The sequence below is a fragment of the Dendropsophus ebraccatus genome, chromosome 8 (assembly GCF_027789765.1).
Source record: "Dendropsophus ebraccatus isolate aDenEbr1 chromosome 8, aDenEbr1.pat, whole genome shotgun sequence".
Taxonomy (NCBI): Eukaryota; Metazoa; Chordata; class Amphibia; order Anura; family Hylidae; genus Dendropsophus; species Dendropsophus ebraccatus.
In genome coordinates this window covers 119,931,474-119,955,995 of record NC_091461.1, presented here as the reverse complement: position 1 = coordinate 119,955,995, position 24,522 = coordinate 119,931,474, and the positions used below count along the sequence as shown (strand labels likewise).

At 43.5% G+C, this 24,522-nt stretch overlaps 1 protein-coding gene across 1 annotated transcript in view; it reads left to right on the top strand.

The window, feature by feature from the left end:
* AGBL4 (AGBL carboxypeptidase 4) overlaps window positions 1–23,918 on the top strand; it is a 642,192-nt gene extending 618,274 nt beyond the window's left edge. Inside the window, exons 8-9 of the mRNA XM_069981925.1 lie at window positions 23,420–23,501; window positions 23,741–23,918. Coding sequence (XP_069838026.1) covers window positions 23,420–23,501; window positions 23,741–23,918 — 260 coding nt within the window. The remainder of the gene's footprint in view (window positions 1–23,419; window positions 23,502–23,740) is intronic.
* Window positions 23,919–24,522: the final 604 nt, after the last annotated feature.

The following is a 24,522-nucleotide window of genomic DNA, read 5'->3' as shown; positions in this document are numbered from 1 at the left end:
TGTATTGGGAGCTGTCCAGAACAAAAACCAACGACCAAAGTATGCCTCTTCTTCTCTGGACAGTTCCTGACATGGACAGAGGTGGCAGCAGAGAGCACTGTGTCAGACTGAAAAGAATACACCACTTCCTGCAGGACATACAGCAGCTGATAAGTACTGGAAGACTTTATATATATATATATATATATATATATATATATATATATATATAATAATTTTCAGATCGGTATGTCTTATGGTGTGTTTATAAAGAGAGATTTCTCTGACAAAGCCAAAGCCAGGAATGGATGTGAAATGTGGAAAAATCCCATTCTTTCCTTTATAATCTGTTCTCTGTTTATAGTCTGTTCTTGGTATAGTCTGGATAATCTGTCTGTGTAAAGGCACCATTACTGCCCCCCAGGGGTGTAGCTAGGATTCATGAGGCCCCATGGCACAAAACTGTATAGGGCCAATGAATTTGTGTGTGTGGGAGGGTTCTGTTTGTGTACTGTCCTGGGGGGAGGGGTCTGCTGTGTGTGACCTGGTAGCTGTTTTTGTTGGAGAGTGGGGGGAATACTGGAGTGCTGTCTTGAGTAGGGGGATCTTGCCAGCATGATAGTCCGCTCCGCATCCTCCCCCCAGAGACAAGCAGCATCTCCGCTCGCTGGGATGAACCCCCACCTCCCTCACCTATCAGACAGAGACACCAGCTTGCACTGTGCTCTGCCTGAGATGGTGTCTCTTTCCAAGGGGGGAGGGAGGTGGGGGTTCATCCCAGCGAGCAGAGGAAGCTGCACACTGCCTCTGTTCAGATTGTGCCATCCCTGCCCCATGGGCCCCATAGCAGCTGCGTGGTCTGCCTCCATGGTAGCTTCTCTTCTCTTCTTGCTGCCACCATCTGATTAGAATTTTAAATTTTTTTTTTTAAATCAGGACTATCCCTTTAAGTCATACATTTCAATTATCCGCTATTGATATCAGCATACATCCTATAGCTCTCGATTATTGATCCTGTTTCTTGTACAGCACGTAACACAGTTGTGAAGCTTAACATAGGTTTAGCCCACCGACGTTCTGTTATCAGCTAAACGCTTCTGCATCCTCTCATCAGAGATTCGGCTGGGAACAATGTATTCCTGCCACGTCTCCTCCTTCTGCCTACATCCAGATAGGGCAGGACCACGTCCAGGTAAAATGGCAGCCATATAATCTACTTTCTGCTGGTATTGTCAGGGCTCCACGCTGAATGATAAATTTGAAAGCAGAACATGTAAACAGGATTTCTTTCCCTGCAGAGTTCCAGCTTAGGCTGCTCGCTTGTCTCTTTTAATATGATTTGTCCTGGCCATAAAAAACAAGGGCTCCTTTTTCCACCGATCCCTCTGCTAATGTAATTAGCATCTAGTCAATAATGTTCAGCATTTCATTTTACCGCTTTAATTAACAAATTCAATTTGTTCAAAGCACTGTGAAAGCAAATTAAAAGCAGACAGAAGGGAGAGCTGCAGGTCTAGATATATGGAAAGGTGTTTGGGAGCGAGATCTTTATTCCGCTCTTTGTTTATCTTCGCTTTTTGATTCCTGCCACAAAGACAAAGAATTCCTAACCCTGCCGAGATTACAAGAAAATAGGACGCCGAAATAAGTATATGGGAGAGTGTCAGATTCCGCGACATTGTAAGATCGTTGTACTGTATATACAAGTAGCATTGAGCACAGTTGTCGAACTGTTCGCCTTCGGCAACGTTCTCCGAACCCAGACAATCGGCATTTGACTCCCGGCATCTAGAGAAGGTGGATACATTGCCGAGCCCAAACAGTTTGGCAGCTTTGCTCAACATTATATACTGTACAAGTGCTGTAGAGGGTGTTATGCAGAAGGTGGGCTTGGTGCTGTGTCGGACTGGGGTATCAGGGGCCCACCAGAGGAAATGATCCTGGGGGCCCACTAATGAAGAACCAGTGAGAAACATGTCGGTCAGTGTTTGTGCAGGTTCTAAAGCTGGGTCCCACCGGAGGATCCTCTGGTCCTCTCGTGGGCCAGTCTGACACCACATGGCTTGGTGGTTTGTAGCTGGAACACTCGGGCACTTGTCATGGTGGCCAGGAGTACTGATGAGCGACCATGTTGGTAAATGTTTGTATGTTCGTACGAACATGATAGTAATTTTTCATGTTCGCCAATCACAAAAAATTTGTTCAGTGATCGGAATGGTTACAACGATCATTTTCGAGCATATTCGTACTTGCGATTGTACGCAACTGCGTAATTTACGCTTTGCACCTGATGATCTGTACGCATGTGCGTAGACCAAAACTCAGGCAATCTGTATGTTTGTTATTTGTTCGTAAATGGTCCGCGAACACCAACATGAACCGATCACGATCATTTTTTTTTTTTTTATGTTCGTGTTTGGGATCCGAACCCAATCCGATCCGATGTTCTCTCACTAGCTAGGAGTGGTGTAACCCACCCCTGGATACATGGGCACTGTGCTTCAAAAGGGGTAGCCTAACGTGTGGGTGCAGAGTCTAGCCTAAGGTGTGGGTGCAGAGTCCAGCCTAAGGTGTGGGTGCCGACAGAGTCCAGCCCTTAAAGGGGTTATCCAGGGTTACAAAAACATGGCTACTTTTCCCCCTTTCTTGTCTACAGGTCCGGTGTGGTTTACAATTAAGCTCTATTTGCTTCAATGGAACGGAGTTTGAAACCCCTCCCAATCTGGAGACAAGAGAGGGGGAAAAGTGGCCATGTTTTTGTAGCACTGGATAACTACTTTAACCAGAGGTGACTTTTACTAGAAAAATTCAGTGCAATTAAGACAATAAGGCTCGGAACTTGGACAGGTGCAGGTGTCTGTAGTTTGAGGTAGTAGGAAAGATAGGGTTTGTACAGTGCAGGTGTAGGGACATTCTTGGGGGCCTTGTCCAATGTAGACGTGCACTCTGTCGGGATCAGGGTGAAGAATAGTGACATAGAAGAAGGAGAAGAATACTCGTATTCACGTATAGATAGTTGTCTATCTGACTACCTTCTGCGCCACCCCAACTGGACTCTGGAGCAGGGGAGACATGAATAAGCTAAAACTCCCACAGACAGACGCCAAAATCTTTAATCTTCAAAGAAAAGTAGAAACGGAAGGTGGAAAATTCCATAATAATGCCTATAGATTTAGAATGGGACGGCGTATAACTACTGAAGGTAGAATGTTTGTAGACCATGTGGGTAGACCATTCACAGCTTACCTTCTCCCCTACCTTTTTCCCCACCATGCCAAGAAAACTGTATCAAAGAAACCAAAGGGGAAGGGGGTAGGGGGTGGGGAGAGAAATAAATAAAAAATGATCTAGTTCTTGGACAGTGTAAACTTGGACTAGACAGTGTGAGAGTATGCCAATAGTTTTAACAATTTTTACAACAAGACCCATGGACGTAGAAGACAATAGACAGACTCTGTCATATCTAAGATGAATGTAAGACATTGCTGAGCAGGCTCTGTGACCTATGAAGAGGCCATTCCACAGGGAGGTGCTATTGTCTTATACTGGTGCTATCTATTAGTGTCACCTGACGCTGTAATGCTGTAAAGATTACTTTACAGCAGCATCCTCCATCACAGTCTCGGCTTGGTTCCAGACCTAGTGGTGAAAATAAGAACTGCCAGATTTCCGTATTACTTTATAACGTAGATAGTAAAATAGAAAATGGGGGGGGGGGGGAATTAAATCCGTTTAGAATAAAAATTTGATTAAAACAAGTTATTTTTAGGGTTCTTTCTGATGACACATTCCCTTTAAAGGAGTATTCTGCTCAAAACTAACATTTCATACATTGCTGCCCATGGGGGCTATATATGACCACCCACTTTCCACGCTTCCCTGATGTTCTCCTATGTCATCTTTGGGTCCCCAGCTGAGCAATCCCGCCTCTGCTTCCAAGATGGACTCTTGTGAGGGTGTCAGCCGTTCAGCCAGTCAGTGGCCGAGACAGGCCAGTGCCATGACCAGTGATTGGCTGAGTGGGCTGTTACCCCTAGACGGCCTAATAAGCCAAAAATATGCACAAAAATCCGGCAAATTTTTGATGTAGGACATCACATTTTAGCCACACCCCTTTTTTTTTTACAGAAGTCACACCCACTTTGCAATGCTAATCATAACCTGATGTTTCAGAAAAATCATTTTTTTCTAACCCTGGAGACATTTTTCATCTTTAAAGTCAAATAATAATCAAGAATCTTAGTGAAAACTCTATTGAAAATCTTTTCTTTTTGTTTTTTCCCCCAATCATAAAATATTGATGAGAAGAAAGTATTGGAATTTTCATAATTAGATCCTCATTCGTGTCGCTTTGCGGCTGAACCTTTGGCTCGCTCCGTATCTATGCTGCACCGAATCGCCATGGGCAAAAGTAAATACAAGCAGATAAGAGAGCCGCTTCATTAATTACAGAAACAAACGTCAAGGAACGTGTGCCGGATTTTAGTTTCATCATCGGCCAGAATCAAGTTTTTGGCCCCGGTCTGGTCTCCGCCGGCTGTCAAGGTTTTAATATTTAAATTCCAGCCTTAATCTCCTACAGCAGATTCTTAAATAGAATAAATCAGGTAAATTTGGGATGAATTGAATAATACTAATAAAACCTCAAGTAGAACGCAGAACTTTTAAAAAAACTTAATGCCCAGTGCTCATATTTATAGTAGTGGTGAGTGAGCGCTTAAAGGGAACCTGTCTCCCCGGCACCTGGGGCAGAACCCAGCTGATCCCTGGATAAACGATCATATACTCACCCCCTCCTGCTGGTCCTGCTCCTGATGCTAGTCCCCCCACGGAGTGGTTTTAGTCTCACTGCTCCAGTGAGTTCCTAGGGACATCGGACCCATCTCTGCTCATTTGCATATTGAGCGTACAGACGAGCGGGCAGTGATTTCTCTGCAGTGGGACAACTTGAAAGTGAATATTGTGCAGAAGATATTCACAAAAATACAATGGGGGGAGATTTATCAAACATGGTGTAAAGTGAAACTGGCTCAGTTGCCCCTGGCAACCAATCAGATTCCACCTTTCATTCCTCACAGACTCTTTGGAAAATGAAAGGTGGAATCTGATTGGTTGCCGGGGGCGACTGAGCCAGTTTCACTTTACACCATGTTTGATAAATCTCCCCCAATGTCCTTTGTCCCGATTGACAACCCAGAAGTATTAGCTTTGGTGCTGGTAGAGTAGACAGTAGGTTACTTAGGGAGAGTAAGTTTAAGGAGAAGTCCGGCAAAATTTTTTTTATTAAAGTATTGTATTGCCCCCCCCCCCCCCCCCCCAAAAAAAAAGTTATAGAAATCACCAATATACACTTATTAAGGGAAATGCTTATAATGTGTTTTTTCCCTGCACTTACTACTGCATCAAGGCTTCACTTCCTGGATAGAATGGGGATATCACTTCCTGGATAACATGGTGATGTCACTTCCAGGATAACATGGTGATGTCACTTCCTGGATAACATGGTGATGTCACTTCCTGGATAACATGGTGATGGGTGGCATGTTTTTGAATCACTGCAATAAAATTATCGAGCACAGCATTGCTGAGCCTGAGTGAGTTTCGTAACCATAATATGGTGATGTCACGCCCCGACTCCCAGAGCAGTCACAGCCCGTACAGCTCTGAGAGTCGGGGCGTGACATCACCATATTATCCAGGAAGTGACATCACCATGTTATCCAGGAAGTGACATCACCATGTTATCCAGAAAGTGACATCACCATGTTTATCCAGGAAGTGACATCATCATGTTGTCGAGGAAGTGACATCACCATTTTATCCAGGAAGTGACATCATCATGTTATCCAGTAAGTGACATCACCATGTTATACAGGAAGTGACATCACCATGTTATCCAGGATGTGACATCACCATGTTATACAGGAAGTGAAGCCTTGATGCAGTAGTAAGTGCAGGGAAAAAAGCACTTTATGTAAATTTTTCATAACAAGTGTAATATTGGTGATTTGTAAAACTTTTGGGGCGCAATACAATACTTTAACAACATTTTTTGCTGGACTTCTCCTTTAAGAGGTCTTGGTTGAGTAGAATGGGTTAAGGCTTGTTTTGAGCTCAGTGATTGCAGCTGGCTCTGGGTACTAGGGCCCTGTCTACGTTCTAAGGTTCTCAGATGTGCAGGCCTTAGCCACCTTAAAAGAGAATGGCAATGGACTTATGGTTGTAGTACCTCCTGCAGACTTTTGCGATGTTCCTGTAGTACCTCCTGCAGACTTATGCGATGTTCCTGTAGTACCTCCTGCAGACTTATGCGATGTTCCTGTAGTACCTCCTGCAGACTTATGTGACGTTCCTGTAGTACCTCCTGCAGACTTATGTGACGTTCCTGTAGTACCTCCTGCAGACTTATGCAGTGTTGATGTAGAAGGAAAAGTAGACCCCCAGCATAGACAGGATGGTCACCTTGTCCATAGCCTCACAACCTTTGGCACTAGCCAAACATGGCTAGGGAGATAAGACTTGTAAGAAGAAGTATAATCCTTAGCATTGAGTCCTGTACAAGGGTCCTGGCCCTCAGGCCTGGCCTGGATACAAGCTTCAGCAGGAGTTCTAGTTGCTTGTCTGTCTGTCCTCTCTCATCACCATCCACTAAAGAAGATCCTTCCACCAGGGGTGACCAGGACTACCACCGTATTGGTTGGGAAAGTGCTAGAAAGAATGAGATGTGAGCGTGTGATTGGTGAGTGTAAGGCAACGAAGCCAGTGATTGGTCAGTTAACCCTTTATATTCTTTGAGCTGTGCCTAGAGATAAGAGAGAGTGAGACACCAAGTGGTGATAGTGCAAAACAACATTTATCATCCCAGAGTGTGACACCTGACAGAGAAACCTTTAGTCTGATAAAATACAGGACTTATTGGCACACCTGTACAGACTACACCTGCTTCTTTTACCCATTGACTGCTCAGGTGTAGGCTGGAGAGACTGGTCAGAGATGGTGAATCACTCAGGGGGTGGGAGACAAAATCCAGCCACACCTCCTGTGACATCAGAGGATGATGCATTTTCTATGGAGAGAGGGAGGAGCCGGGGCAATGCAATTTTTATAGTCCTCCTATTTACCATTTCCTGTTAGTGTTGAAGCCCAGAAAAGCCACTGAAGCCAGGACTATTGGTAATGACATTATATTAGAAACGTTTATATCTTTGGGTGATGGTTTAATTTAAATACAATTTTCTGAAACTGGAGTACCCCTTTAAATAGAAGTAAATGACAAATCTAGATAACTTTCAGATACCAGTTGAATTAATCCCTTAACAATGCCGGCCGTTAAGGGTAAGCAGAGAGGGCTACCGGCGTGAGCTCTATTCATCAAAAATACTCAGGAAACCTTCTCCAGCTCTGAGCCGGCGTAGATTTCCTGGCGCACGCACTGGTGCGCACAGGATTTATGTAGAGGCATAAATCTCCAGATACTCTCAGATCTGCGGGGACATTTTTAAGTCCGGACTTAATAAATGTCCCCCATTTTGTTTTTCATAAAAGGTTTTAATTTTTTAAAAGCCATCAAATAAAATTAAAGTTACACAAGTTACATATCGTTGTAATCGTACTGACTTGAGGAACATAGATAACATGTCAGTTTTACCATAGGGCAAACACGAAATCCCTTAATATAAAAGGAATCGCACCTTTTTTTTCAATTTCACAGCACATATAATTTTTTTCTGGTTTTGCAGCATATTTATAGAAAAAATAAGTATAATTGGTATCACAAAAATAAGGGCTATGTAACTATGTAACTATGTAACTATGCAGTGGCCTTTTAAATACGAGGAGGAAAAAATGAAAGCACAAAAATTAAAACTGGCTCCGTCCTTAAAGGGTTTTAAAAAAAAAAATGTTGGAGCGCCCCTTTAAACAGGGGCATGTGGGACTTTCATTCTTGTGAAATAAATAGGGGTACCAACAGTGCCCCACCACCATTACCGATTTATTCTCACCTAGCCATAGGATAAAAGACAAGCTGTTACTATGGACAAGAAAGCTAAGGATAAATATTCCATCCATAATAGAGAAATTGTGGGAAAAAAACGGACTAATACATATTGGCCGTACGTAAAGCTGAGATGTACGGACCGATTCCATCAAGCCATGAATGTGCAGGCAGCCATGCCAAAATTCTGCAACTTTCCTAATGGTATATATCAGCTGAAAAGCTTCCTATCATTTAGCTGTAATGTTCTCCGACCTTCTGTGATGCGCCAGTCCCGGAGAGCTGCCAGCTTACTGTTGCAGAATATCCCGGCATTATTACATTTCTCCAGGGAGCGCTCCGGCTTCATACCTAAACAGACTGGCCTGCACACTGACAGATATAGATACTGCGCTCACGCACGCTCCTCTGCTACTTTACAGTCATTTAAATTCATTTTGCATCTGCCAGAACGATGGCTGTCATTGCAACATATGTTTCTCCCAGTGGTTGTTAGACAAGGAGAGCTTCACTGTCAGAGCCCGACGACCGGAATCATCAAGACTGAGGGAAAAAGGGAAAAAAAAAATGGAAGGAAATTACATCAAAGTGGACAGATACAGGCCTGGCAAGGAAGGGGTTAGGAGTAGGGCTGAGCGAGCATAGTGCTCGATCAAGCATCGGGGTGCCCAAACAATCGATCAGCCGTCAGTTATATGCGTAAATTTTTGTTGTAATTTTTGTATATTTTGTTTAAACATCCCTTCAAGGTCATATCCAAAAATTAGAATGAAGTAATGAAATAGATGAGCCAGGCACCCTCCGCTCTGCTCCAGTCTCCCATTGATTTCAGTGGGGTTCGAGCACTCAAGCATTGAAAAATACTCAAGTAATAAGTATACAAGCATTCAAGTGCTTGCTCAATACTAATTAAAGGGGTACTCTTTAATTAGTGATACGTTGCTGCCCATGGTAAGTCTAAAAATTCCTTCTATACTTGTTATTATCTATTCAGTCTCCTTCCCCCAGTTCTCAGCTGCTGCTTTCTGCTGAAGACACAAAAATCTGTGTGTGAGCCTTTCTCTCTGTCTCCCCTTCCCCTTCTGAGACAGCTGATGTAAACAAGTTCCTGACTGACTTTATCTGCAACATTGTAGCTTCTATGTATGCTGCATTACATAGAAGCTACAATGTTGCAGATAAAGTCAGTCAGGGACTTGTTTACATCTACCGTCTCAGAAAGGAGGGGGAGACAGAGAGAAAAGCTCACACACAGATTTTTGTGTCTTCAGCAGAAAGCAGCAGCTGAGAACTGGGGGAAGGAGACTGAATAGATAATAACAAGTATGGAAGGAATTGTTAGTCTCACAATGGGCAGCAACATATCAAAAGTTATATTTGAGTGGAGTAGCCCTTTAAGGCACCAAAGACCTAGTGACAGATTCCCTTTAACATTTGAGAACAAATCAGGGTCTTTTTTTGTTGTTGCATTGCCACTTTTTAAAATATTATAGCAGGTGAATAGTAGGATGTATTCTGTATATATACCTGGGGGGGGGGGGGGACATCTCGAGAATACATCGAGGACTCCGCTATGGAAAATAATAGAAAACATAATGCCATTAGCTCCATACGGCTCGCAGCATTCAGTCATCTAGACGCGTCCGTATTTGACTCTTTTTTTAAAGACATCAGCGCTGCTTTACTTGAGGATGACAGGTCCGGGGTTTCTATCCAGACAAATGAGATCCAGGTCTGAGAATAAATCTTGATCTACAAATCCTCCTCTGTCAGAGATGACATTGCCAAGAATCGACAGCTGCCTAGAGGCTACCAGGCTGAAACAGAGAGATATCAATCTGCCCGCATTACATTGCATTTCTTGGCCTCCATTAGTCGGTAAGTGTTGCAGTTAACATTTGATCTTAGATTCTTGGCTCAGATTATTGATCTATTGTATCAGTTTTGCTTACTCAGATAACCTATAGCAAACAATCAGCTATTACTCCTGATTAGTCAAGAGGAAATGAGAAGGACGAAATCAATCACGTTAATACATGGCTGCGTTACTGAATGATCCCAGGACCATAGTCACCAGAAAGCTATATAGTCCCTGGGCCGTCACCTGGCAGCCAATAAGATGAGAATATCATTAAACTATTTATTGCATTGGCTCCATTCTGTAGTGTTCTTGATATTTAAAGGGGTAGTTCAGGAAAAACAAAAAAACATTTTTTTTTAAAAACAACCGGTGCCAGAAAGTGCCATGGATTTGTAATTTACTTCTATTAAAAAATCTTTGGTCTTCCAGTACTTATCAGCTGCTGTATGTCCTGCAGGAAGTGGTGTATTCTTTCCAGTCTTAGGCCATGTTTCCACTGCATAAGTTTCACAATAATCACGGCCATTGTAACAACATAGTATACACTCCGGCTGGGAGCAATAGCGGTGCCGCAAGAAACTGACATGTCAGTTTTTTGCGTCAGCTATTCAATGAATAGCAATTGCAGAAAAGCCTGTCAGTTCACACAATGGAGCGTGCGGCTCCGGCCGCATGCTCCATTGTGTGCAGTGGGGAATTCTGATGCGGGAGAATTAAAAAATTAATTAAACTATTAAAAAATCTCCAGTCTTTCAGTCCTTATCAGCTGCTGTATGTCCTGCAGGAAGTGGTGTATTCTTTTCAGTCTTACACAGCGCTCTCTGCTGCCACCTCTGTCCATGTCAGGAACTGTCCAGAGCTTCTTGAGCCACAGCTAATCAAATGCGGCACGCTCAGGTTTGGACAGACCCGTGCATGCTCAAGATTCGCTCGTCTCTGGTATCTACAGTATCCTGGAACAAACATGTCTATCTCTTTCCCATACAAAGATTAACCCTCCCAGTCCCGGATGCCGCATTGTGGCCGTTATTGCATCTGTACAGTAGGTGTTGAAAAAAAATCCTGCATTAAAACTCCCAGCAAAGCTTAAATTATCCAAAGGAACAAAAGGTTTTTCTGCAGACATTTCTCTATATAGACGGAAAATTACCATTAAAGGAGCCTTCTGTCCTTAATTTACACTTATATTAATTCCCATTAATAGTTTCCTTGGCAACCGTGTAATCGCCTAAAACAAAAGAACGTTCCCGTACTGCTAATCTGTATGAAAACAAAATGTGATTGTCCAAGTAGGAGTCCTCCGTACAGTGAGCGGGGACGGTGTGGACGTCCAACAGAACCGGTCAGAACTTTATTAGTGCCGATCTGGAGGTAGGATCCTCCACACCATGACGCCCTATGGAATATTCCAGACACGTAATAACCGATGGACATTTATGAGGGTTTTGTGCCTTGTAAATGCTTTGTGCTCCTGGTATTGATTGGATACAGCTCGGACTCTATATACTGTAGTAAACATTGACCATACTCTCTATGATACAGGGGAACATTGGTCAAATGAATGTGCAGGCTAAGGCTATGTTAACACAATGTATATCTTCGTAAAATCACGGCCGTTGTACATTATTACGATAATGTACATTACCTTTCCTTCTATGGGATCCCGGCCGGAGTGTATAGACATAGTATACAATACGGCCGGGATCTCTCGCGGCGCCGCAAACAACTGATTTGCAGATCTGCTCGCTCCACTGTGTGCACTGACTGACTTCAATGAATAGTGGCCGCAGAAAACTGACATGTCAGAGATCCCAGCTGGAGTGTATACCATGTGTATACGCTCCGGCCGGGATCCCATAGGCAACAAAGGCACGTATATTTTCGTAATAATCACGGCCGTTGTACAACAGCAGCGGTTTTACGGAAACATACGTTGTGTGAACATAGCCTCAAGTAGATAGGATGACTTTATACAATGTCAAGAATAGTTTACGAGTCTACAAACGGGAAGTCTAGTGATCATTAGATTCTATTCTTCATGGACATTTTCTCCTCATTCTGTAGTGTTCTTGATATTTAAAGGGGTAGTTCAGGAAAAACAAAATGATGGGCAGCATAACCTGGAGAAATAGACATCTTAGTAAGAGTATGGTGCTTGGTGGAGACCCATAGCTCCTACATTGTCATGCTCTGTTATGGTCCGTTTAGACAAAGCAATTATCGATAAGAAATTCGCAATAGCGATATATTCTTGTAAACTCTAGTAACGATCAAGCGATTAGCGATAAATTGTTGGCTGTAGTCTTTCAGCATGTTCTCAATCATCGTTTGTCTATGGACCATTAGGGTATGTTCACACTGAGGAATTCCGATGTTAAGCCGCGCTTAATTTTACACATATTCCACTTGAAATTCAGCCAGTAAAATAAGTACAGAGCAATGTCCCATTGTGTTTAATGGGATTTCCGCTCTGTTGTTCTCGCAGCAGAATTTACGCACGGAATATTCCGCTGCAGATCTGTTTTCTGCCCGGAGAGAGGCGTCATTGGGCTTTGAATTTCTACTTTCTGCTCCAATTCCGCACCTATTCCGTCCGAGCTGAAGAAGAGGAAGTTTCAAGCAGAAAACTTTCCTCTTCAAGTCCTCTGTGTGAACACAGCCTTAGGCTCTGACCTTTTTCTGGGTCTCAATAACATGATACCCTATGTAACAGGTGTCGAACCAGCAAACCCTCCAGCTGTTGCAAAACTACAATTCCCATCATGCCTGGACAGCTGAAGCTAAAGTGGGTTCAGTATAATAATTATATTTGCTACCTGCAGGTGGAGAGGGGCTTCTCTTTGCGTCAATGAGAGTCAGCTGCTTAGCTTGACATGGACAGCTAATAAAGACTAATGTGGAGTGATCTTGGGCTAGCTACCCCTGCGTCCGGCTGTGACATGGAGAAAAATGTGGTCACCAGAGATTTTTATTTCTTTAACATCAAAATGACTGTACTGGGTAACAAAAAAAATCCAATTTGATGCGTTAACCTTGCAAAGCCGAACATCATCGTGACCAACGTGTACCTTCAGGCTCAGAGGCAAGTAAATTAGTTTAACCATATGAAAACCAACCCGAAAAGCTCCAGGTTCCTGACCCCTCTGAGCATGACCTTGGGAAAAGAAGGACACCGGATATAACTATGGTCACACAAGCATCTGGAGATGCACAGATACATATACAGTAACTAAAGCGCTTGTCACTGACATAGAATATGCAGATAATGTTTAAAGAAGCGTGTAAAGTTTAGGGCATTGTCCCAGCAGTGGGGTACCCCGTGATTCATTGTACGGGGACTCTTTTAACAAAAAAATATAAAATGTGTCTAAGCAGACAACACTTTTAAGTAAGTTAAGGCCTGTCATCTCACCTAACCTTGTATGGAAAAATAGTACAAGCAAATATAATAAACTTTGTAATATATCTTATCAGACAAAAAGGTTTCCTTCTCTTGTTTTTAAGCATCTTCTGACTTCAATCTCTACTAAACTGTCTTCTACTAGGAAAAACCAGCTTAGTCTCATCCTGTAGCTTTCTTAGGGATCAAGTTACAAGCAAGGGAACTCTATGGAGGGAGAGGAGGGAGTTGGGAGAGGGAGTGCACAGGCAGAAAGAGAGAGAGAGAGAGAATAAGCAAGAGCCAAGAGACAGTTCTATAAGAGATCTCACCCCCAGGACATTATATACGGTTTAGACTGTCCACTGCAGCTTTATCATGGCTTCCATGCTGCTGCTGCTGCTGTTGTTTTATTGGCTGTACATAAAGTCAGTGCAGGTTCTTCTCCTCTGTGTGTAAAGATACCATAGACATTGAAGAAGTTGTCCAGGGAAAATCAAATTGTTCCCTATCCACAGGACGGGGACAAGTAAGAGATTGCAGGGGGTTCGACCTCCAAACCCCGCGCCGATCTCAATATCGGGGCCCCCGGCATCTTTGTTATGAATAAAGCCACGGGTACAGCTGGTGATCCGCGGCTCTATTAATTCCTATGAAGCCGCCGGAAAGAGCCGAGTAAGCACTCTTCCATCTTGTCTCTTTCGGGCAGCTCCATACGGAGATCGGCGGGGGGGGACAGAGGTCGGACTTTCCACCATTTCTTACTTGTCACCTATCCTGTGCATTGGGGACAAGTTAATTTTTCCTGGACAACCTCTTAAAGCTGCAGTAACCAGCTCTGGGAGAAGGGAAAATTCTAGATTTATCTTGGGGAGCAGATATCTGGAGAAAAACATAAAATAAGATACATGGTGGCCAGATATAATGCACACATATGGCAGCTTATCCTGAAAAGTCACAACAGGTACACTTAAAGTGTCACTGTCATGTTTTTTTTTTGTTGTTTTTTTTTTTTTTTGCAGAAATCAATAGTACGGGCGATTTTAAGAAACTTTGTAATTGGGTTTATTAGGCAAATCTGCCATTATCTGCATTCAAAAAGACTTTCCCCATGTCCCCCCCCCCCTCCCCCTCCCTCCTCTCTTTCATTCAATGCTCATTATCAGGAAATCTCGACTCTTTTACATCAGTCGAACCCAGTGTAATCTATGGAGAGGGGAGGGGGAGGAGGGAGATTAGTCGCCAGCAGAGAGCAGAGAACAAAGGTTATACAGCAGGAGCTGTGTGAAAGCCAATATTCAGAGGTCAGAGAGGTCAGTGCTGACTTCAGATATAGCCTCGTGATGTAGCTGTAAATTAACTCTTTGTTGTCCTGTTTTGGTGCCTCATCTCCCTCCACCCTCTCCATAGAAAACAATGAAGACAGGGGGGGAGAGCTTCATATGCTTTTTTATGATAACAATGCATTTTTTGGCTAATAGACCCAATTACAAAGTTTCGTAAAATCGCCTTTACTATTGATTTCTGCAAAATAAATGAATAAATAAATAAACGACAGTGACACTTTAAGTAAAGAGTTCAAGCTGGCTTCCATAACCTGCAAAAGTATTGTGCACATAGATAACAGAGGAAAGTATAGCCATTTGCCTTTCCATACTCATTCTATAGGGCAGGTTGGTCTATATTATGTTTACCTGGATGATATTTGAGTAAAATGGGTGGTAAGGGCATTTCTGGGCTGTATTTATGACCGGTCAAACTGGAAAGACATAACTATCATATATTTCCTCTGATGTCTTATAAATTTCTTCATTGGCCAATCTATGTATCTCTGGGGTCTATTTAACGGTCCACGAGCACCGTCCATAATTCCCATCCAATGGCAGACTGTGCTGGCTGAGAAGCCCTGGATGTGGATGAGTGTTTGTGAGTCTCCTGCTGTCATCCTGTGTATTTGCCAGGTGCAATCGATCTTTTGGAACTTTATCTTTCCCGCAAGATGTTCAATTATTCCGCATTAATCAAAGCCTCAAGGCATTAAAACAGAAGCAACCAGAAGTTAATGAAAATAAAATATCGGCATTTCATGCCGAAGACTCTGGCTACATGAAATGGGAAGTCATTGTCTTTTATCTAAATACTTAACCCAGTAAACGTAGACATATTACAAATTCTTAGGGTGCGTTTACACAGAAAGATTTATCTGACAGATTTTGGAAGCCAAAGCCAGGAATGGATTTGAAAAGAGGATAGATCTCAGTCTTTCCTTTATGACCTGATCCCTGTTTTATAGTCTGTTCCTGGTTTTGGCTTTAAAGATCTGTCAGATAAATCTGTCTGTGTAAACGCACCATTACAAATAAAATTAGGATTTTGAGTGGTATACCTACATCGGAGAGAAGATAGGCTACTGGTGCCTTGGCGATGACCATTAACCTGAAGGAGGCGGTCTCAGGATAGACGTTGTTGGCCCATTGCTACGATAGACCACTTACGTCTATTTGTTGTATCTCTGTGAACCTTCCATAGCAAGAATAAATAAGTAGTGTCAGTAGGAACTTGGCATGCTCTGTGACCCTTGCAGGACTAAGCTCCAATAATCATCTATTGTTATTAGATGTCTTATACATCTCCTGGTGTTGCTGGTTAGAATGTGCCCTATTACACGTATCTGGACGATTATCGTTCTGTGTAATAGAGACAACGATCATTAACTGATCGCATCAAATGGTCTGACACCAAAATCTTTGGTGGTTCGGGCAAGTGATTGGCTAAGTGTCCTAACAGCTTAGAAACAGCTCAGAAGCTGCAGCCGTGAGGGCAGGAGGAGATCGAGAGCGTGGAAAGGTAATGTATTAACAGTTTAGGGCAAAGACTACATGGACATCGCAAATGATATCCGTGTAGCCCTTGGCAAACAATTATCGAGCTGTGTAATAGGCTCAGTAAACGAGCACTGATCTAGCAAATTGGTGCTTGTTTACATTATTGATCAGGCCGTCATCCGCCCCATCTAGTAGAAACCTAAGGGTCATATTACATGGCCAGATGAGCCGGGTAAGCGAGCGCTGATCTTCTAGAGCCTATTAGACAGCTCAATGATCATGCGGCAAGGCCTGCACGGACATTGTTAGCAATGTCTGTGCAGCCCTTGCCTTAAATGGGGATTTGATATATAGAAAAGTAATAAAGATGCTATGCTTAAATGGGTAAGCCATAAGAGAAACAGATCGCTGATCTCAGGGAGACCGGCCAAACGACAACACCGCCGGCTGCCAGTGAAAGCGCTCAAAGCAGTGAAGTCCTAGGTGCATTGCCCCCTGGGAAACATGAATATGCAAAAGAAGAGCCCGTGGAGCCTCATCAAAGAGTCTTGAAACACAGGACTAGCAAGATATCCCTCCGGGAAGGACCCGGCCAAGGGGTGGCTCCTGTAAGGAAACCACCAAAACCACCATATTAAGTGGCCCTATAAGTCAATGGAATGTCAAGGGAATCCATCCAAATACAGCTGTTTCGGGGTGTTGCCCCTCATCAGTGTGGTTAAGTGTGGATGGGTAAGCGGCCTGTCACTGCAGAGATGGGTTCGGAAGTGTCGTCCGCGGCTCATTCCTCCACCGATCGTTGTATTTATTACACAGAGCGATAATAGCTCAATTCTGCATGATTTGGAAAATATTCACTCTTCACAGGTCACAGAGGTACAGAGCATACTTACAAATGTGCCCCATACAAAGAATAGGGTCTGGAGATTCATTGTGTCTATATCCATGAGCCTTCATGTAAAGCATGCCATTAAATACTGTTACAAACAGCTTAGGTAAGATGGCTACCCTGATAATTAGGTATATAAAAAAAAAGAAAAGTAGAAACATTACAATTATAAAAAAAAATTATATAATGTTTCTGTCTTTAATCAGTAAAACAAATCCAGGTTCTACATTCCCTTTAAGCCTTACAGTGTTTTCACCGGGGCGGATCACTTGCATTTTTAACATTTTTTATCTATTTTTTTTCTTCCTTTATTCATCGTCTTTCCGCCTCCATGAAAAATATACATCTGCAACATCTTTACTGTGACAGCTACAGACTCATAAAACAGGATTGTAAATCTACACCCTGAAGATCATAAGGCTTGCCGTTAACTTCCAGGAATAAATATGAAGCGCGCCGGCGTTAGATGACTCCGGTTTTGTCACCGTAAGGTATAATTCCCATTTTGGGGAGAGACGCCTCGTGCTGGAGGCCACTGATTGCCATTAGAAGTCAATTGTTATAAAATGAGTAATTGTGACCGTATCTAACAAACCCAGCAAAACTGTTTACATCAGTATTTCACTGAAATTGAAAACCGCTGGAGCGTGTCAGTATGCAATATTAGAAAAGAAAATGTAAAGACAATTTATTTATATATTGGGGAAAAAAGATAATATGTAAGCGAGCAGGTTGTTCTGCTGTCATTATGCTGATTTTATATTGAATATATTCATAGGACAATGAGTCAAGGGAATAACCATAGAGGACGCTGAGGAGCAGCCAAGCCTTCTATCTGGGTCAGGGTTCCGCTTCCACTATAATAAATGGCTTATGGTGGATGGGCTCCCTATAAAGAACTTACATTTAGGCCTCAATTATCATAATCTAAAGCAGCAGCCCCAAAAAATTTTCCGCCAGGCACTGGATTTACACAGGACCATTAACCGCACAGTATGCTGTAGCGCTGGTGCAGCGCACCGACACTGAACCCATCTGCGACCCAGTCCCAGTTTGTGGACCAGTGGTTAGGGACCCTGATCTAAAGGTGAGCATGAGGGGTTGCAGCAGATGATATAGTGCAGTGCCTTCTGGGTACATTAGTCCATTGTATACATCTCATGGCATACCCTGTATACCCCACACTCTCCTTTTCAGTCATGCAAAGTGTAGGTGATTGGCTTCTGATACCGACTGATTCTGTAAAAAAAAATTATAGTTATTTAGCAAAATCCATTAAACATACATTCACAAATTGCACAAGGGAGATACAAGTTGTATGCTTAGGAGTAAGAACATTTATTCACTTTCTTTTAGGAAGTCAGACCCATTAGACTAGACTCTGCTTACGAGGATCTCTATAGTCACATGAAATACGAATCAACACGTGCAGGAGCATGATCACAAACATGGAAGACAATCAACACCATCTACGTCTGGAGGCCTAATAATAATACAGCAATGCCAGGAGACCCTTGAACAAATTCTTCAACCCTGGGCTAGAGAATAAGTTTGTTGTAGAATGTAGAACATATCCTCACAGCCAATACTGGAGTAGTGAAATGCTTGTAGCAGGATGAAAGATCTTCTCCTTGGACTTCACTATTGCAGATGAAAAGGTAGATCTACATGAGAACTTAAAGAGGAACTTGCCATGGAATATCTCCTTTGTCTCCTTGTCTGTCTCTTCCTGTATACGCTGTCACAAAGAGTAATGAGTAAGCTTATGGCTTATTAAATGACTAAACTGTCTGACTAGCAAGAGCTGAGCTAGCAAACATGTGCAGTGGGCAGAGGTCAGGTTCAGCATGGTTTATGTCCACCTCTTCCTCGGTTAGCAGGACTAGCTGCTATTCTCTTTGGTGGTGAGGCATCATGTGACCAAAGCATCTTACTTCCTTACATTATTCCTCCTATGGTGAAATCTTTAAAATAGATGGAAAGGTTTCTGGCACCTGCATGACGTATGAAGAATGGCGTCTCGTGGGTCTTTGGTGCCAACAGACCAGTGAGGAATGATGCAATACCTGCTTACAATTGTAGTTCCTGCGTTTTGAACATTACAGATGTAGAATTGGTTGATCCTTCTGTAACAGCTTAATGTATATATCATTCAGCTTAGTTAAACACATTTCAAGTCCAAGTTGAAAAAAAGTGATCTTTTTAGCAAACAAGGGATACGTTTCTGTTTTGGATTGGGGGGGGGGGGGCGGGATAAATTCTGGACCGATGCTGATGTGTTTTTTTTATTCAGTAGAAGTTAATGGAACGTGGATGAAAACATATAGATATATGAAAAATCTAAGTTTACATGTCCTCTAAGCAGATATAAAAATCCAATCTGGCGGTTCCTGTATGGAAAAAAAAAAAAAAAAGCTCTCCAATATCCAGGAATGATGATAATATGGCTTCAGATTTTTTAGTAATTCCCATTTGTTCATTTAATCATCAGTCTGGATAATCAGAAGCCCAGAAATTATATTGATAAGTATTATTCACATGGAAGCAGCCCTAATAACGGCCGCTACAACTAACACAGCCTAACATGATACAGGTGAGTACAACATACCCAGGATAAGGCTGTATACGATCTAGGTATCCTACTTCCTTCATAGAGGGGTCCAGATGCTAGGATCTATGGTGCTGTTTGCATTCTTTTTGACTGTGTAAGATGCTGTATGTAACTTATTTCAGAAGATATTGATTCTCCTTGTTGAGTTCCAGTGATAAGCTAGGCTTTGGGTTTTTTAAAAGGCCTATAATGAAAAAAGTTTTGATAAGCCGGGGTCCCCCCGCCCTCAGGAGAACAGAGGTTAGGAAGTGCATAGCAGCCCATTTCACTCCCCATTTTGGGGTTCACTTTAAGCAGATTGCTCAAAATATAGTATTATCTCCGTTCTCAAACACTGTCAGCTCTAGAAGGCTGTTCCAGAACCGAGCAATTCAAGAATCGAGCTGTGTGTTCCCATAGCAAACAACGTAAATGTGTTTTTTTTACTTTTTGTTTTTAACACTCCATGGGTCAGGTGCAGCGCGCCCGGCCAACAGAGTGTAAAGACTATGAGTAAGAAGCGGTGAATCTTTCACTACTACTTGCTGTAAAGGAGCGGTGATTCCCGTCATTATGATGGAAATCCCCAATCTAAACGGCATTCTCCGTGGCTGAGAGGCAGAAGTGAACTTGCCGTACGCTGTTAGAACTCAGCACCAAATTCAAACTGGCCAGCACCAAGTATTTACAGGACAGAGTGGTGGGAGCTGCACCAGGGGCAGGGGGCTGTCGCTGCTTCTTCCTGCCATAGGGAACAGCTCCTCCAGCCTGCCTTAGTTCATGGAACCCTCCTCCGGGTCGCAGATGGCCTTGCCCTCCACAGCGGGGAGAAGCAGCGTCAGCGTAGAAAAAACGTTGACCGGTGGCTGCAGGATGAGCCGTGTGGAGCGCTGCTGGACACCGGCGGCACAGAGGGTTCCTTAAGCTAGGGAAGGCTGGAGGAGCTGTTCCCTGCAACGGGGAGAAGCAGCGGGAAAGGCGGAACGAAACAAATTCAAACACACGCCCCTGCTCCTGCCTTTCCCTTTCTGCTGCGGGAAACACCTGTTTAGAGCAGATATTCCCATTATTTTGACAGAAATCCCTGCTCCTGTAACCTAAAGCCCCTATTACACGGGGCAACTGTGGGGAGCAGATGAGCTATGTCAGCACCTGTTTGCTCCTCGTTCCCCACCAGCTGCTGGCGCTATTCCACACGTTGGCAGCCAGTGGGTAAGTGCAGGAGGGGCTGCAAGGAGGTGCGGGGGGGGGGGGGGGCTGCCCAGGTGATCGCTAGATCCACCGCTCCTATTCCGCGGTGCCATGGCAGCAGATCGCTGCTATCATTGTCATTTGTCTTTCAACATGTTGAAAGACAAACGACAGCAACGATCAGCCGACATCGTCCATCGTTGCCTTCTACTACACCAGACGATTATCTGCCGAAACGGCCGATAATCTTTCCGCGTAATAGGGCCTTAAATCTTAGAACACCTCAACCGCGGCTGACAGTTATCTCCCTGATTTTGTTCACATACTGATGTGTTTCGTGTAAGACGGTTTGGAGGTCAGGCATTGTGCTACCTTGGTGTGAAAGTGTTAGATACAGTCCTAGAAGGGCTCAGACTTTTTAACACTTTCTAATCCAATGGCCAATTTAACTAATTCAGACCCTAAAAGAACTATGGAAATGTTGTCCTTCCCTCTCATTTTTTTTTTTTTCAAAGGATCAACAAACCGGACTGTGATGCTGATGGCTGCTATGGGCGAATGCTCACTTTCCCTCTGCACTATGTTTGATACCCCCCTTCCCATCACCACCACCAGCTTCTTAATAATCTTCCTAAACTAAATTTTAAATGAAGATGCCCTTTAATTGACTTGTGCCTTTAACTCTTGTCGTCCTGGGTGAACGCTCCAGTCCTATTGATTGCAGATTATGTGGCGCACACGCGACAGGCCTCCTGGCAGTTTAGCTCTTTGTTCTTGTTCTCCTTTAGTGATCATTATTTCTCACATTGTGTGTTTATCTTGCTTCGTCCTCACAGTTATGCAGTGAGTGATTTTCTCTGTCATCTCGCACTAAATTGATGAATATTGCCTGCCGATGGCGTGCAAAACATGGCTAATATATCAGTTAAATGGGAATTGCAAACACCACCTGCTCATCCAGGCAAGTGGCTCTCAGGAAAATAGAATGTATAATCAATGGAATTAAATCTTTAGCTAAGACAAATAACCGGGCGTGGTCTGGTGGCTGCTCGATACCATCATTCATAGGCCGCAAGTGATGGATGCAAAGAAGTCGGGAAAAAAATGAGCCAAACGATTCACATGTGGAATTTTTCCGATTTTTTTTTTTTTTTAAATGATTCTATTATCTCAGATTAATTGGGTTCCTTACGACTTATCACAGTTTTTATTGCTAGAAAGCACACACCGACTAGAGGCAGATTTGTCTTCCTAATCTGTTTGTATTTTCTGATTTTTTTCAGATTTTTTTTTGGTACTTTTATTATGAAGGCGGCCATATTGCCTGAGCTTCTGTTCCGCTCTGTTAAAGGGGAACTATCAGCAAGTTAGACAAATCTAACCTGCTATGTCCCTATTGCACAGGAGACCCGAGGAGGAAGGTATGTTTCTTAGCATCGCCCTGGGCGCAGTTCCAGTGCAGTTAGGAGTTTGATCCACGTTCCAGTGAGACTGTTAGGAGCACTGGGGCACCCGTTATGAGCACTGCCCACCCCCATAGCACTGATCCGGCCCTCTTCTATAGCACCTCTCCCTTTCTAATTATAATCATTGGACCGGGCCAGATCGGTGCTATGAGGATGGGCAGTACTCCTAATGTGTGCCCCATTGCTCCGAACAGTCTCACCGGAACGTGGAGCAAACGGGATGGCGTTGAGGATGATGATAAGAGATATACCTTCATCCTCGGTGTCTCCTGTGCAATAGGGACATATTAGCAGGTTAGATTCTGCTGATAGTTTCCCTGTAACAGCATATTGGGAGATGCTTTACTGCAGATGCATGACCATAAGAAAAAATAGACTGGAGGGAACATGTTGCCTTCTATGGAAAGGTTTTCTAGGCATGATCTGTGACAGCGTGCAATGAGACCATCATCTATTGTGTCACATTTCATTGTAACTAGAGATGATGGAACCTGGAGCAGCTCGAGTCGATCCGAACCCGAACTTTCAGCATTTGATTAGCGGTGGCTGCTGAACTTGGATAAAGCCCTAAGGCTATGTGGAAAACATGGATATAGTCATTGGCTGTATCCATGTTTTCCAGACAACCTTAGAGCTTTGTCCAACTTAAGCAGCCACCACTATTTAAAAGCCAACAACCGGGTTTGGATGGACTCGAGCATGCTCTAGGTTCGCTCATCTCTAATTGTAATGTTTTGCTAGAGACTGCTGAAAAGTTTTTTCTATATAATAGAAAGTACCAATTTACAATTAGGCGTCATGGCGCCCACACTTTACGGTGAACAGAGTTTGCCTCTATTCATTGTGTAGTGGTTCCCTATGAGATACTAGGCAGGCTGCAAACCGCAAAGCACTAAAACCAGGCAAAAAGACCTGAGCTGCAGTAACAGGTCCGGACACTACACAGTGAATGGAGACAACTGCTTCCTGCCCAGTTTACTTGATAGTCCAGATGCTGAACAGCTGATTGGTGGAGGGCACCTGGTGTCAGCACCCCACTGATCAGTGACTTATGATCTATCCTGTGGATAGCTGATCAATAGTGTTGAGCGGAGATGCCGAACTCTTTGGGTTCTGCAACATTTTTTGAGCCCGAACACTTGGCACTTGACTCCTGGTGGCTGGAGAAGTTGGACATCGCCCTAGGGCTGCCAGAAAAACATGGATACAACTTAAGGCCTATAACTGTTTCCATGTTTTCCAGGACTCCCTAGGACGGCATCCAACTTCTCCAGCCACCTGGAGTCAAATGCTAAGCCTTCAGATTCGAAAAACGTTGACGAACAGTTTGGCAAATTTGCTCAACACTACTCATCAACATGAAAACCCCTTTAAGTCATACTGTACATGTAGACAATGACAAGTGAGATGACAGTGAACACATTTAGAGTGACAATCACATGAGTAAATATTGCTAGCCTTACCCATCTGACACTCCTATCCATACAAGCAGCTAACGCCCCCATGTGGCTAAATAGGTAATATACTCTTTGTCAAGCTATTTTTACTTGTCCCCTTTTCACAGGATAGAGAACAAGTATGAGATCCTAGACGTCCGACTGTATGGCCCCCAGGGTCCTCTAGAACGGCACCCAGGCTCCTTTGTTTTGAATGGAGCCATGGGTCGATGCCGGACTCGCTGCTCCATTCATTCTTTAGAAAGTTGTCAGAGATATCCGAGTGCTGAGGATGGACCCCCATAATCTCATACTTGTCCATACTCATACTGTGGTGACCACTGGGAGTGATGTTATCAGTGGTATGATAAAGCTCAGCCAAAGGTGGTAATGTCATGATGCCAGTGCTAGTCCTGCACACAGGTGTGATGTTGGTACCTGCTTTGTAGAGTGGCTGGCTGTATCCCCCTGAAATGGTCAGTGACGTACCGGATTGTGATGGGTCCCTTGGGCCTGAGTGGCAATTGATCCACCCAGACTATCTGTGCCGCCACCCACATTAAGGGGAAAATAACCCAAGGTGTGCGGCTAGTGTGTATAGGTGTTGATGTAAAGATGACTGAGTCCCAGTGATTTAAAAATAAAACAGCTTTATTGTGCAGTCTCTGAATAATACAAAACACTTTGGCAGCAAATGGATAATCTTTGTACAGGTAATAGTGCTCAACTGGGTCTGTGCTGCAGAGATACTTTGAAGTGCTGAATATAGTGGAAGTAGGTGTAGTGGTGCTTGTAGAGTTTAGAGTAGAGTGATACTTGTACCCAAGTTTAGACTAGTGTCTGACCACCTTCTACCCTACAGTATAGAGTTTCCCATCCTAATAGGGTGATACAAGCCCCAGCCATGGTT